Source organism: Agelaius tricolor, unplaced genomic scaffold (genome assembly GCF_023055355.1).
Source record: "Agelaius tricolor isolate 1412-34295 unplaced genomic scaffold, bAgeTri1.0.p SCAF_2, whole genome shotgun sequence".
Classification (NCBI taxonomy): domain Eukaryota; kingdom Metazoa; phylum Chordata; class Aves; order Passeriformes; family Icteridae; genus Agelaius; species Agelaius tricolor.
The window spans coordinates 13,437,481-13,448,688 of NW_027269262.1; the positions used below are offsets into that span (position 1 = coordinate 13,437,481).

General features: G+C 48.6%; 1 protein-coding gene across 1 annotated transcript in view; it reads right to left on the reverse strand.

Annotated features, from left to right (window-relative positions):
* Window positions 1-8,360, reverse strand: part of PHLPP1 (PH domain and leucine rich repeat protein phosphatase 1) — a 136,910-nt gene extending 128,550 nt beyond the window's left edge. The window contains exon 1 of the mRNA XM_071453407.1: window positions 6,700-8,360. Coding sequence (XP_071309508.1) covers window positions 6,700-8,050 — 1,351 coding nt within the window. The 5' untranslated portion in view covers window positions 8,051-8,360. The remainder of the gene's footprint in view (window positions 1-6,699) is intronic.
* Between the last annotated feature and the right edge of the window lie 2,848 nt (window positions 8,361-11,208).

An 11,208-nucleotide genomic window follows, 5' to 3' on the forward strand; every position in this document is an offset into this window, starting at 1 on the left:
GTGAAAAATGTATAGATTATTCTCACAAAAAAGGCAATGCTACAGCTAATTCAACTGTTCAGAAAAGCTATTTAAGGACAAAAGTTACGGAAAGAATAAGAGTTGGCATTTTGGAATGAAGCACAAAAATTTTCTGCCAAACTTTATAGACCTTAACTACCTCAAATCTATACACTATTCCAACACTACCATGCAGTTGTAATTTTAACAGGTTTCCAAACTCTCTGATGATTTTCATAAAAAAGATATCATTGTTTGTTTTTTTTAAAACTCCTGCGATGTTTTTTAAATATTCTGTGAATATCTCAGTGTTTCAGAATTCCTGTCTTAAAGACAAATATAGAAAAAGTTAAAACACATTCATTTCTCAGTGAGTTTAAAACATTTTAGGTGTTTATGAAGGTCGGTTGCATTTCTCTTAAACATCTCGGAGAAGTAAAAACTAAGCTGGAAACGTATCGCCAAGACAGTGAAGTTTACAAACCTGAAGATGTTTTGGTACACCACACCCTACCGTTTTTACTTGGGTTAAGTTTCCCCACACAAACTGCAACTGACTTGAAGCATCAAAATCTATTCCATTTGAATACACACACAAAATATTTTACCAACATACCCTCAAAGGTAGCTACAGCATTCAGTTTTCTGGGTTAAAAATACAGTTATTACAGAGCTACTCCAGACAAGCGGCTTCTCAGAGTGCAAATCCTCATTTGAGCAAAAGCTCTAAAATACAGCAATGAAACTGACTCAAGGGAAGCTGAAAACAAGTACACGAGCACTTTGATCTGAACTAAAATGCCAGTGCACCTCATTCCACAAGCAGTGAAATAATGAAACACTGCAGACTAAGTCAAACTATCCTTCCTTTGCACAGTCGGTCAGTCTTTGGTTTCTATTTCTTTTCCCCCCCTAAATTAACAAACTAATAGCTTAAATAGTTATTCAAAATGATTACCCCTTAAACACAGAGGAAAATGAAGCTGTAAGTATGTGAGGCACAGGCTCCCTCCAAATTAGAAAGCTGAGTATAAGAAGCAGCAGTCTCCAGGATTTCCATCTCTAAAGTTCTGTGGAATTCTGTATGCATATATTTTTCAAATTGACCTGCTCAGGCAGGTTATCTTATACATGCCTGTCTTCTACAGGACCACTTAAATAACAAATAAATATCTCTTTATATTGTTTTATAAAGAGATTTTTTTAACTATCAAAGTAGGTTTTGATAGTTAAGAAGCACACACCAGTTGCTAACACTGGATCGAATTAATCCTTTTTTTCGTACTATTAAGTAGTACCTTCCCAAGAACCATGTAGTGCTTTAGATGCATAGCAATCTGTCAGTGTACTAATAGAACAGATGGATGCTTTAATTAGAGAAGGGCTCTTAGGTATATCAGCTATTCCATCATCAAGAGGATGTTCATACCATTAAAAAAAGGGGGGGGAGGAATAACTGGTAAAAATTGTGACAATACAGTGACAGTATCAAAATACATTAAGAGAAAAGAAAGGAGAAAGAATGCCATGTTCTGTGCTGCAGCAGTGAAGAAATTCAGCTCCTGGATGTACCAAATTAGGTACTACATATTCAGTATACATAGTAACTGCTATGTACATCACACTAAAATCTCCCGTGTCGGTACTTAACACGTACTTAAGTTATGGATGCCAGCCAGGAGTACAACAGAATTTAAAAGTTGCAAAGACCATTGTACTTAACAGCTGTCACATACCAAAGCTCAGCTGTGGCTGCACCAGCATTCCAGCATTATCTGCATGGCTCCTCCTTTGTAGGAGCCCAGAGCCCCCTGAAAGCTGCCTACCTCAGAAAGACCCCATTCCAACAGAAGATAAGCAAACGGCTATGCACAGGCGGAGCCAGCCAAAGGCAATGCAACCATTTTAAACTCTCCTACAGAACAGGACTAGAAATGTCATTATCTTGGGACCAACATGGACCAAGCCCAGATATAAACTGCTATGTAGCTGAAAAGTGAGTTTCCCAAAGAGGAAAATTTTAGGTATTACTTCTCTCTGCAGGACATGCCAACACATAAATGATTACAAGGTAAAGAATGTTCATCTGAGTCACGTTAGGAAGAAAAAAAAAATTAGGATCATAGCAGTCCTAGGCAGAGGTTGTTTTTCCTTTCAGTTTCAGACAAGTTCACGGAGACCTCTCCTGTCCAATCACACCTGCAAAAAGACATCCATTCACATTAATGCGAATTAATTCCTTTCACGTTAAAGATACGAGATGTCAGAACTATGTCAAGTGCTCCAAAAGCAACTCTTTAGGGCACAACTGCTCTCCCACACTCAATAATAAAAAGAGTGTCTCTGGCATGCTTCCCCCCCATAACGGCACTTAGTCACCTTAAATCAAGTTTATCAACGTATTAAATAGCTGAACTGAGTTATTCACCAAGTAGCATAAACAGCAGTCAGCAATTCAACACATTCCACAAAGCTCTGCACTGCCAGGCGTCTGGCACCTTCTAAACTAAGCATCTAAAACCGTGTTTCCATCCATCTAACTGGAAGTCTCAGTATGACCCCAACTACAAGGTGTACATTTTTTAAAGAAGGCAAGCAAATGCAATTGCTCAGAGCACTGCAACCGATCCTGACACAAGATCTTCCCCCTTTTTCTTCACTGGACAGAACAGCATCACTTATACTTCAAGACCAAGCTAGATTCATTTTTCTTCACAGCTTTCTAAAAGGCCACGTGAGCCAAAAGGATCTCTTCTCAAATAACATCTGACAGCCAGATGCAAAATTAACACCCTTAATTACATCTGGCATTTCTTAGTATTCTGCCTATAGGCAATCACCTACTGAAAAATTGATATATTTGATGACACCGGCAGGTGCAGAAGCCCTATGTCACATCAGGGGGCAGAGAATTTAATGGTGGCCAAGTGCCAGAATCAGAAACATTACCTTTCAGCACTGAAACAAAAAAGCCTCAAACACCCATTGTACTGAACCAGTCTCCAAGACCAGGATCATATTACTCACGCTTCTTGCCATGCAGAAGCTCCAGAACACAGCACTGCATATAATTCCATGCTTATTTTTGATCTAAAACAAATAAGCAGTTTTGCAGCTTTTAATGAGACTGTTGTATTAGTCTGGTTTTCATTCCACATGCAAATTACTGGAACGTCAAGGCTACTGCAACAACAATTATTTTTACAAAGCAATAAGGAATATTAGAACTTGTTTGCAAGAAGCCTTCTGGATCACAGCCACTCTTGAGGTTTTAGGAATAGTTTAGGAAGTCTGACCTAATCGGTCTCCCAGAGACAATATCACAACTGTAATTGCACTATGGATTCTTACACAGTTCCATAATTCCGTCACACAGTATCTCAGCAGAGAGCTATTTAACCATGGCCTTTTAAATAGAGATTAAGTATTTCAAACTTTGAGGACATTATCTTTTGTTAAGGTAGATTTCAACAGAGAGAAAAACTGACATGCCTGACCAATCCCTAGTACTCAGTTTTGCTCAAATTGATGTTACAAGTAGGATCAGCCCCTTAAAGCTGTAAGGGATTTTGTTTTAGCAGAGGTATTATCCATTTAATGCTTAGGAGTCAAGACACCGATGAAATCAAGCACATTCACACTCTTAAGGAAGAAAATGAGAGGAGACACCAGAATAAACATGCACTAACTACATTCTGAAACAAACCAAGGCAATGTACAGGAAGCACTTTTACGTTCTTAGTGTCCCATTTTGGTTTTGAGGGTTTTTAAAAGACCAGATATTTCATTTACAGAATATTTGTGGACTGCTATTTATTAAGAAAACTGTTTTGTCATAGCAGAAAAATCTAATTCTCTGCAGTTCCCCTAGCAATAATTTTTTAATCTGTGTTTTCCAGATTCCACAACAGGAGAAATTACCAGCCTACAGCAATCACTACAACTATTTGCTGTATTGTCTTGTGTGGAATTTGTAATGGTAAGTTTCAGTACAATCATCTTCCAGTCTTAAAACTGTCTCGCCTCAGAAATAAAATAAAAAAACCAAAGTCATCACTTTGCTCTCTTCTTCTCTCCCTACTCCAGGGGGATTAGGTGAAAGAATTCCTTTTAGAAGCAATGCAATAAATCCAACCTAGGTTTAGATCATTTCACATCAGTAAAAGACAAGTATCACCAAATCCTACTGAGATAGCTTGCAGGAAATTACAGGGATAGAGATGCTAGTGGTTCTCTATCCACTGGGACAAGCCAGGCCACTTAAATCAACGAAGTCCTAGGCAAACAGGAAATCACTGTTTTAGAACTTTCCTTAGGGTATGATCCTGGAGGATCATTTATTAAAAAGGTATTTCTCCTAAGCAAAACACTTAACTTTGGGGCCAAAAAAATCACTCCCTTTTCCAGCGTTAATTTGGTGTGTATTCTTTTTAAGTGTCTCTCCTTCCCTCCCTTTCATCTTGTTTGTATAAAATAAGGAAGCAGCTATAACTTGCCAAGACAGTTACATAAAATCAGTATAATTATGTGTCAGTAATATTTTTTTAGCTGTTTTTTGGCTGGCCTGGTACCTTAAATGCTGCAACCTTTCTGTTACAAGCACCTGATCACAGGTGTTTTAGATGTTGATCACAGATCTCCTCAAAGAGATAAGGATTTCAAAAAACGCTGCACTTTTGAAGTACAGAGGCATACTTGTTAGCATATGAACTTGCGTAAGAAATTTGCATTAATTTAATCCTATGTATGCTCACAGAAATATCCTTCTATCCAGTAGTTTTGTACAAGGAAGTCTAAAATGTACGAGCTACATTAGCAGTCAAGTTGAGACACTGAAATAAAACAAAGCTGGAACATCCTCATTTAGCATGTATAATTAATCATTTAATGCATTAAAACTACATGCAAACAGGCTTAACTGTGTGTAAGACTTTGCTGTGTTTCCTGATTGTGTTTTCTTTAGAACACATCCTGTTAGAAAAGGAGGCACACAGCTGTCCCAATTTAAAACACGTATGTGCATCCCCATTTAATGGTGGGGTGGGAGTGGAAATAAAGGAAGCAACATCCCTCCCAGTATCACCTGCTGACTTCCATCCTCAAGAGCAGGCAAAGAAACACAAAAGACCACAATCATGATCTGAAAAAAAAAGTATTTTAAGCTACTTTCTAACCCCAATGCATCTAACCTATTTCTGTCAATTCCTTTAACAAATGCTACTTTTGCACTCGTTATCCCACGGTCATTGTACAATCAGAAAAATCTGAAGAAAAGCTGAATTGACCACTTTCCACCACTCCCACATTCTCTTCTGAATAAAAAAGGGCACTTATCCAGCGTACTGTTCTCCTTCCCACCCCACCATTACCGACTCCGTTTGACATTCAGTGGAATTCACTCGAGAAAAGAAGCTCTCTATTTTTCAAAGTTAAAGCACTGAATTCTCACGGTTCATTGAAGGACCATTCTGCTCAACCAACCCAGCAAGGGGATGGATGGCATGTGCTACTTTGCTAGCATGACCTCATCTTGGGATATCACATTTACCTGTTTCACGGGAAAACTGACAAGGTGTCTGAATGCATACTTGGACATTAAACAATGTCTTCTTTTTGAAGAGTTGTACAGGATAGTTAAAACCCAAGAAGTTCCGAGATCACAGTAAGTCTTTTACACAAACCAACTCAACTGACACACAAGGTATTTTTAAACCTCCCTAAAACTGCAGAAGGTTGCATAATTACAACGTGGGAGCTAACTTTTCCACCCAACACTCTCCAAATTCTGTACTGTATGTTGTAACAGCAAAGCTGCATTACAAAGCTTCTCCCTTTTCATTATAAAGGTTTTGACCACTCCGCTTCCAAAGACCATGACCTGTGCTTCCCTACTTCTCTCGCTTGCTGCCCTCAGTCTCTCAGTGAACTCCCACCACTCTAACGGGAAAAACTGATGCCAACAACGCAGAAAGCCAATCCCAGGATCTTGTTTGCAGGCATGCACCGCTCTCAGCTCAGGCAGCCACCGTACTGTGGTAACCTATTTCAGGAGCAAGAACTGCGGGCATTCCCCCTTTGGGAGCGAGCCGGCCGTGCCCTCGGCTCCGCCATGGGGCGGGCTCGGTGCTCCCCGGAGCGAGCACACAGCTCCACTAAACCGTGAGCCAGCTGCCGGCATCCCGCAAACATGTGGAACGAACCTTCGACCTCCCGTGCCCGGCAGCGGCACCGATGCAATTCCCCGTCACTAGGGAAAGCAGTAGTAGATTAAGGCTGATTTAACCTCGAACGCTCAGCACCGCTGCTGGGAACGGGAAAACAACACAAGCGCGACCTCCATTGCCGAGGCGCTGAAAGAAGGGGAGGTAGCCCCGGGCACAGGGCTGGATGGAGCAGCCTGAGCGCCGCTGACACCGCGGCTTCTCCCGCCAGCCGGCTCGGGGAGCGCTTCCCGCCGCCGCCGGGGACCTCCCGGCACGGCCCCTCCCAGGCGCGGCGCGGAGACACCCGCGGGCCGCCCTCCCCGTGACAGGGGACGGCCCCGGGCCACCTTCCCCGTGACAGGGGACGGCCCGGCAGAGGAGCAGCGCCCAGCCGCCCGCTCGCCCTCCGCTCACCCCGGCGCCCGCCGCGCCAACAGCCGGGGCGGTGGGCGCGGCTCCCTGCCCTTCCCCACGATCGCCCCCCAGCCCCACTCACCGGCGTAGAAGCGGATGAGGCAGCCGGTCTCCGAGTCCATGCCCTCCTCCTGCACCCGCCACAGGTCCCGGAAGCCCAGCTGGGAGAGGTAGTCGTTCTGGATCTGCAGCGGCTTCTCGTGGGCCTCCAGCCGCCGGCTGGTCTCCCCGTGCAGCTGTACATACAGGGCGGGCGGCCCCGCTGGCTGCTCCCGCCCGCCGGCCGCGCCCGCCGGCACCCCCACTGCCCGCCCCGGGGGCAGCTCCCCCGGGCAGGGGGGGCCCTGGCCCGGCCCCGCACCTGCTTCTTCCACCCCGTCGGGGGGCGCCGGCTCCACCTCCAGCTCGTCCGAAGAGGACGAGCCACCGCCGCCGCCGCTGCTGTAGGGGTCCAGCCGGTCGGAGACGCTCTCGGCGCTGGGGCTGAAGCTCTCGGTGTCGGAGCCGGCCGGCCCCAGCTCCCCCAGCAGGGAGGGGCAGGAAAGCGGCGGCCCGGCAAGGTACAGTTCGGCCGGCGGCGCCCCGGGGCTCAAGTCGGAGGGCGCCGGGCTCGGCCGGCCGCCGGCCAAGTCGCTCTCCTCGGCGCCGCTGCACAGCGGCAGGCGGTCGGGCCGCGCCGCTTCCCCGCAGCCTCCTCCGGACAGCCCGCTCCGCATCCCCCGCCGGCTCCGGGGCTTCTCGTCCAGCTGCGGCCGCAGCCCCTCGGCCGCGGGCTCGGGCGGCGCCTCGGCGGGGCCCGCCGGCGGCTCGGGCGGGGGTTGCGGCGGCGGCGCGCCCGCCTTGCCCAGCACTCGCACCACGCTGCTGCCGCCCCGGTGGCCGAGCTGCTGCAGCCGGGCGGCTACCTCGGCCGCCGTGGTCTCCAGGGTGCAGAGCACCGGGCGCAGGTAGCAGTTCATGTGCCGCTCGTAGACGTGGACGCAGCCCCGCTGCAGGTCCCGCCGCACCCAGTCCCGCTCCGGGGGCTGCAGGGGCTGTAGCTGCCGGGGCGGCTTCAGCAGCAGCAGCGCCTTCCTGTCCAAGCTGCGGGTGCCCAGCGAGGGGGCCGGGGCGCCTCCGGCAGAGGGGGAGGCGGCGGAGAGGTTCCTCTTCAACCTCCCCCGCCGCAGGAGCAGGGAGTTAGCGCTGCCGGCCCCGCCGGGGGCCGCCGGAGTCCCGCTGGCCGCCAGTGCCGCGGGAGGAGCGAAGCCGCCGGCTCCCCCTCGCCTCCGCCGCTGGCCGCCGGCTGCTTTGCCGTCCAGCTGCCCGCCGCCGCCCGACGGCTCCGTGCCGCTCTCCGCCTGACTCCTCCTGCCCGGGGAGCCGCTCTCCGGCTCTCCCCGCCCGCTTCCCGCCGCCGGGGCTTCTGCCGCTCGCTGCTGCGCGGGCTCCATCGCCGCGGGGCCGGGGATGCCGCCGCCGCCGCCCTGCTGGGAGCGCCGCTCGGCGCGGCGCGGGGGGGGGCGAGCGGAACGCGGCGCCGCGTCCCGGGGGTGGGGGGCGATTACGTAGCAGCCGCGGGAAGCATTCCGCCGGTGCCTGGCTCAGTCCCGCTGCCCGGCTGTCGCCAGCGCCATTAGGGAGGGAGGCAGGCGGGCGAGGAGCGAGCGATCCCGCCGCCGTCCGCCGCTCCCGCGCGCGCGCGGCTCATGAATATTAACCAGCCCACGGGGAGCGAGGGAGGCTCGCGAGGGTGACGCCACCGCTCGCGCGGCGGGGCGGAGCCTCGCCGATAAACACAGCGTGACTCCCAGCGGCCCCCGCGCACCGGCCGGGGCCGCTGGGAGCTGTAGTCCCGCGATGGCCGCAAGTCCCGGCAGTCCCGCGGCTTCTCGGGGCCGCGCAGGCTCCGGGCGGGAGCGCTGGCGGGAGGTTGCAGCTCACCGTCGGTGTCGGCGCTCCTTCACGGCGCGGGGCTGAATCCGTCTTAAAATTATTCCAGGACTTTGTCCCGCGCTCCGTGTTTGTGTTCCTTGGGTCTGGTCGGCGGCTCTGGCAGGTCCAGTGAGCGCGTTCGTCCCGTTCTGCCCAGCCCGACGTGTTCTCCCCGTTGGCTGCCTCGGCGCAGAGCCGGAGCACTGAACCCAGGCAGTCTTCCCCTCTGAAAAGGGAGATGATTTTTCCAGATCCAAGATGGAGAGAGACATGGAAATGTGGGTGGAAACATATACGTTTATATGCACGCACATACCGTAAGAAGAGCTGCTTTGAGAGTAGGCACAGAGAAGGTTTCAGTGCCATTAGTCTGTCATTGTATTTCAGGGACTAAACTTACCTAAGATGCCTACTTGTAGAAGGTCGCTGAGAAGTAGCCATTAGATAGAAACATTAAAAAAAAAAAAAAAAAAAAACATGTCCCATGATTTAAAACAAATCGCTGAAAAGGAAAATCAGACACATTCAATTAGCAGTGTAAACATGTGAGTTTTTATACTGCAGGGACACCATACTATGGAATTCAGAGAAATCTCTTACGCTCGTGGAGATGTTTTAGCTGAGTAATGCCGGCTGGATGGGGCTGTAACTGCCTGAGATCTCTCCTTTTTAATACGTTTTGTAAAATCACAGCGAAGCATCTTGCCAGATACTCATGAAAAACACAATAGGCTGCAATAAGTTCGGAGTTCTGGGCAATTGACCAGTTATGTCAATATCAGGGGAGATAAATCATCACTAAGCATCCTGAGATAAACTCTTAGCGAAACATTATTTTTAGCTGGTCGGTCTTTTTAGCGTGCATGTGTAATATATGAACCCCGAAATAAACCAGAACCATAAGAAAATTAAGGTTTACCTCTCCTAATAAAACATTTCTCTACACTTCCACATTAATGTGTTCATACCACAGAGAAGCAGACGAAACAGGGCACAGTAAAGAACTTACAATGGAATCATGTAGCTGCCTTTTTAATGTTTTTTTAACAACAAAGCTGATGTTTACTGTGTGTGAAAACCACCCACTTTCTGAACAGAACAATCTAAAAATTAACTGTTCTGATTGTGAAGTTCATGCAGAGCTGTATCTAGAGCTGCAATCACCAGCAGGAGCTTCTTTGGAATTCAAGAGCACAAACTGACAGAAGATGATGGCAGCACTTGGCCATTAAAGACTTAAACTGGTGCCCAAAACCTCCTCTGGCAGTGGCAACACTCAGCAGAAGTCAGAACTGAGTAGATGAGCTCTGGTTTTGGCTGTTTGATATATTCTGATTTATTTCCACTGCTTTGCACCACCCTCGTGCCACCTACTTCACAGAGGTTACAGCAGGTCCCCCTGATTTAAATGCGTGAGAGAAATGTTCTACATGCAAAAGCACACACACACAAGACACACACACTCAGAAGGAGACAGCAAGCTCTAGGGACATTATTGTTAATGATGATACTTGAAATGTTTCTAGCAAACAGTTTCCAGCCCTTCTCTTCTTTAGTGGGAGTGACAAGAGATAAGATCTACCTTTCTCAACTGTTCAAATATCTGAATGTTCATCCACATAGGAAAAGTCCAGAACACAGAACCAAAGAGACATCTCCTGGGGCTTCCAGTTTTCTCCCTTGTGGCTGGAGATGCCACATCCTACATATTAGTGAGGTCCCCCTAACACAGCAGATAAACAAGCTGAGCATCAGTTTGAACTGAGCTCAGCTGATTTGTCCTCTGCCCTAACTGAAAGACTGTCCCAGGGCCACCCTGTCCTCCGTGTTGGGACATTCCTCCCAGTTTGCAGCCTGAATTTTACACTTGGGTAGTCTATGTGCACTTGCTCACATGCCAGCATTGCATTGCCCTTTGACTCAAATAGCTGTGGGGTTTTTTTTTTTGCTCCAGAGCCAGTACCCCAAGGTGCTTAGGAGCAGCAACAGTATTCCCTGGCAGGCTTTGTTTTCTCTCTTGGGTAGACTTAAACACAGTCTTGTTGTGTCCTCTGAGGAGATAAAAAATCCCACAGTGTAGGAACACGCAGTTAAGGTCATTTGGACAGCCTTGGGCCAGATCCTCCATGGGGTGGACTGGCATAGCCACAGCTCTGGATTTTCCCCACGAGTCTGCACGGGGCAGCCGCCGTCTGTGATACAGCTCGGAGAAGTGGCCGGGGACTGAACTGACCCTGCTCTCCCTCCTGCCAGGCTAACTCACCGCTGCCAGCAGCCCTACTCATGAATGGCTTTGTGCAATTAAAGCACAAAGTAGCTGTACTAAAGTCCAGAGGGAGTGGGGAAGTTGTTGGATTTATCTCTGCCCCATGACATTTGTTCAGGAGCAGAAGGCTGCAGTGAGGCTCCTGGCATCCTATGAGCCCTGAGCTGAGCTGTGAGAAGAAAAGAGAGCATGGGGTTGATTTTCATACTTTGCTGAATATGAAGGAGACAGTTTCTGTAGTGGCCTAGCACCTCCAAATGCTAGCAGTACCCAGCCTGATTATTTTTGCATTGTGCGGGGAAGTGTGCTTGAAATCTCTAAGTATATGTGTATTTAAATTGAATTCTCCAGCTTATGAGAAAGCTCTGCTATTTTCCATTTCCTGGTATCTCATATATACTCTTAAACTCT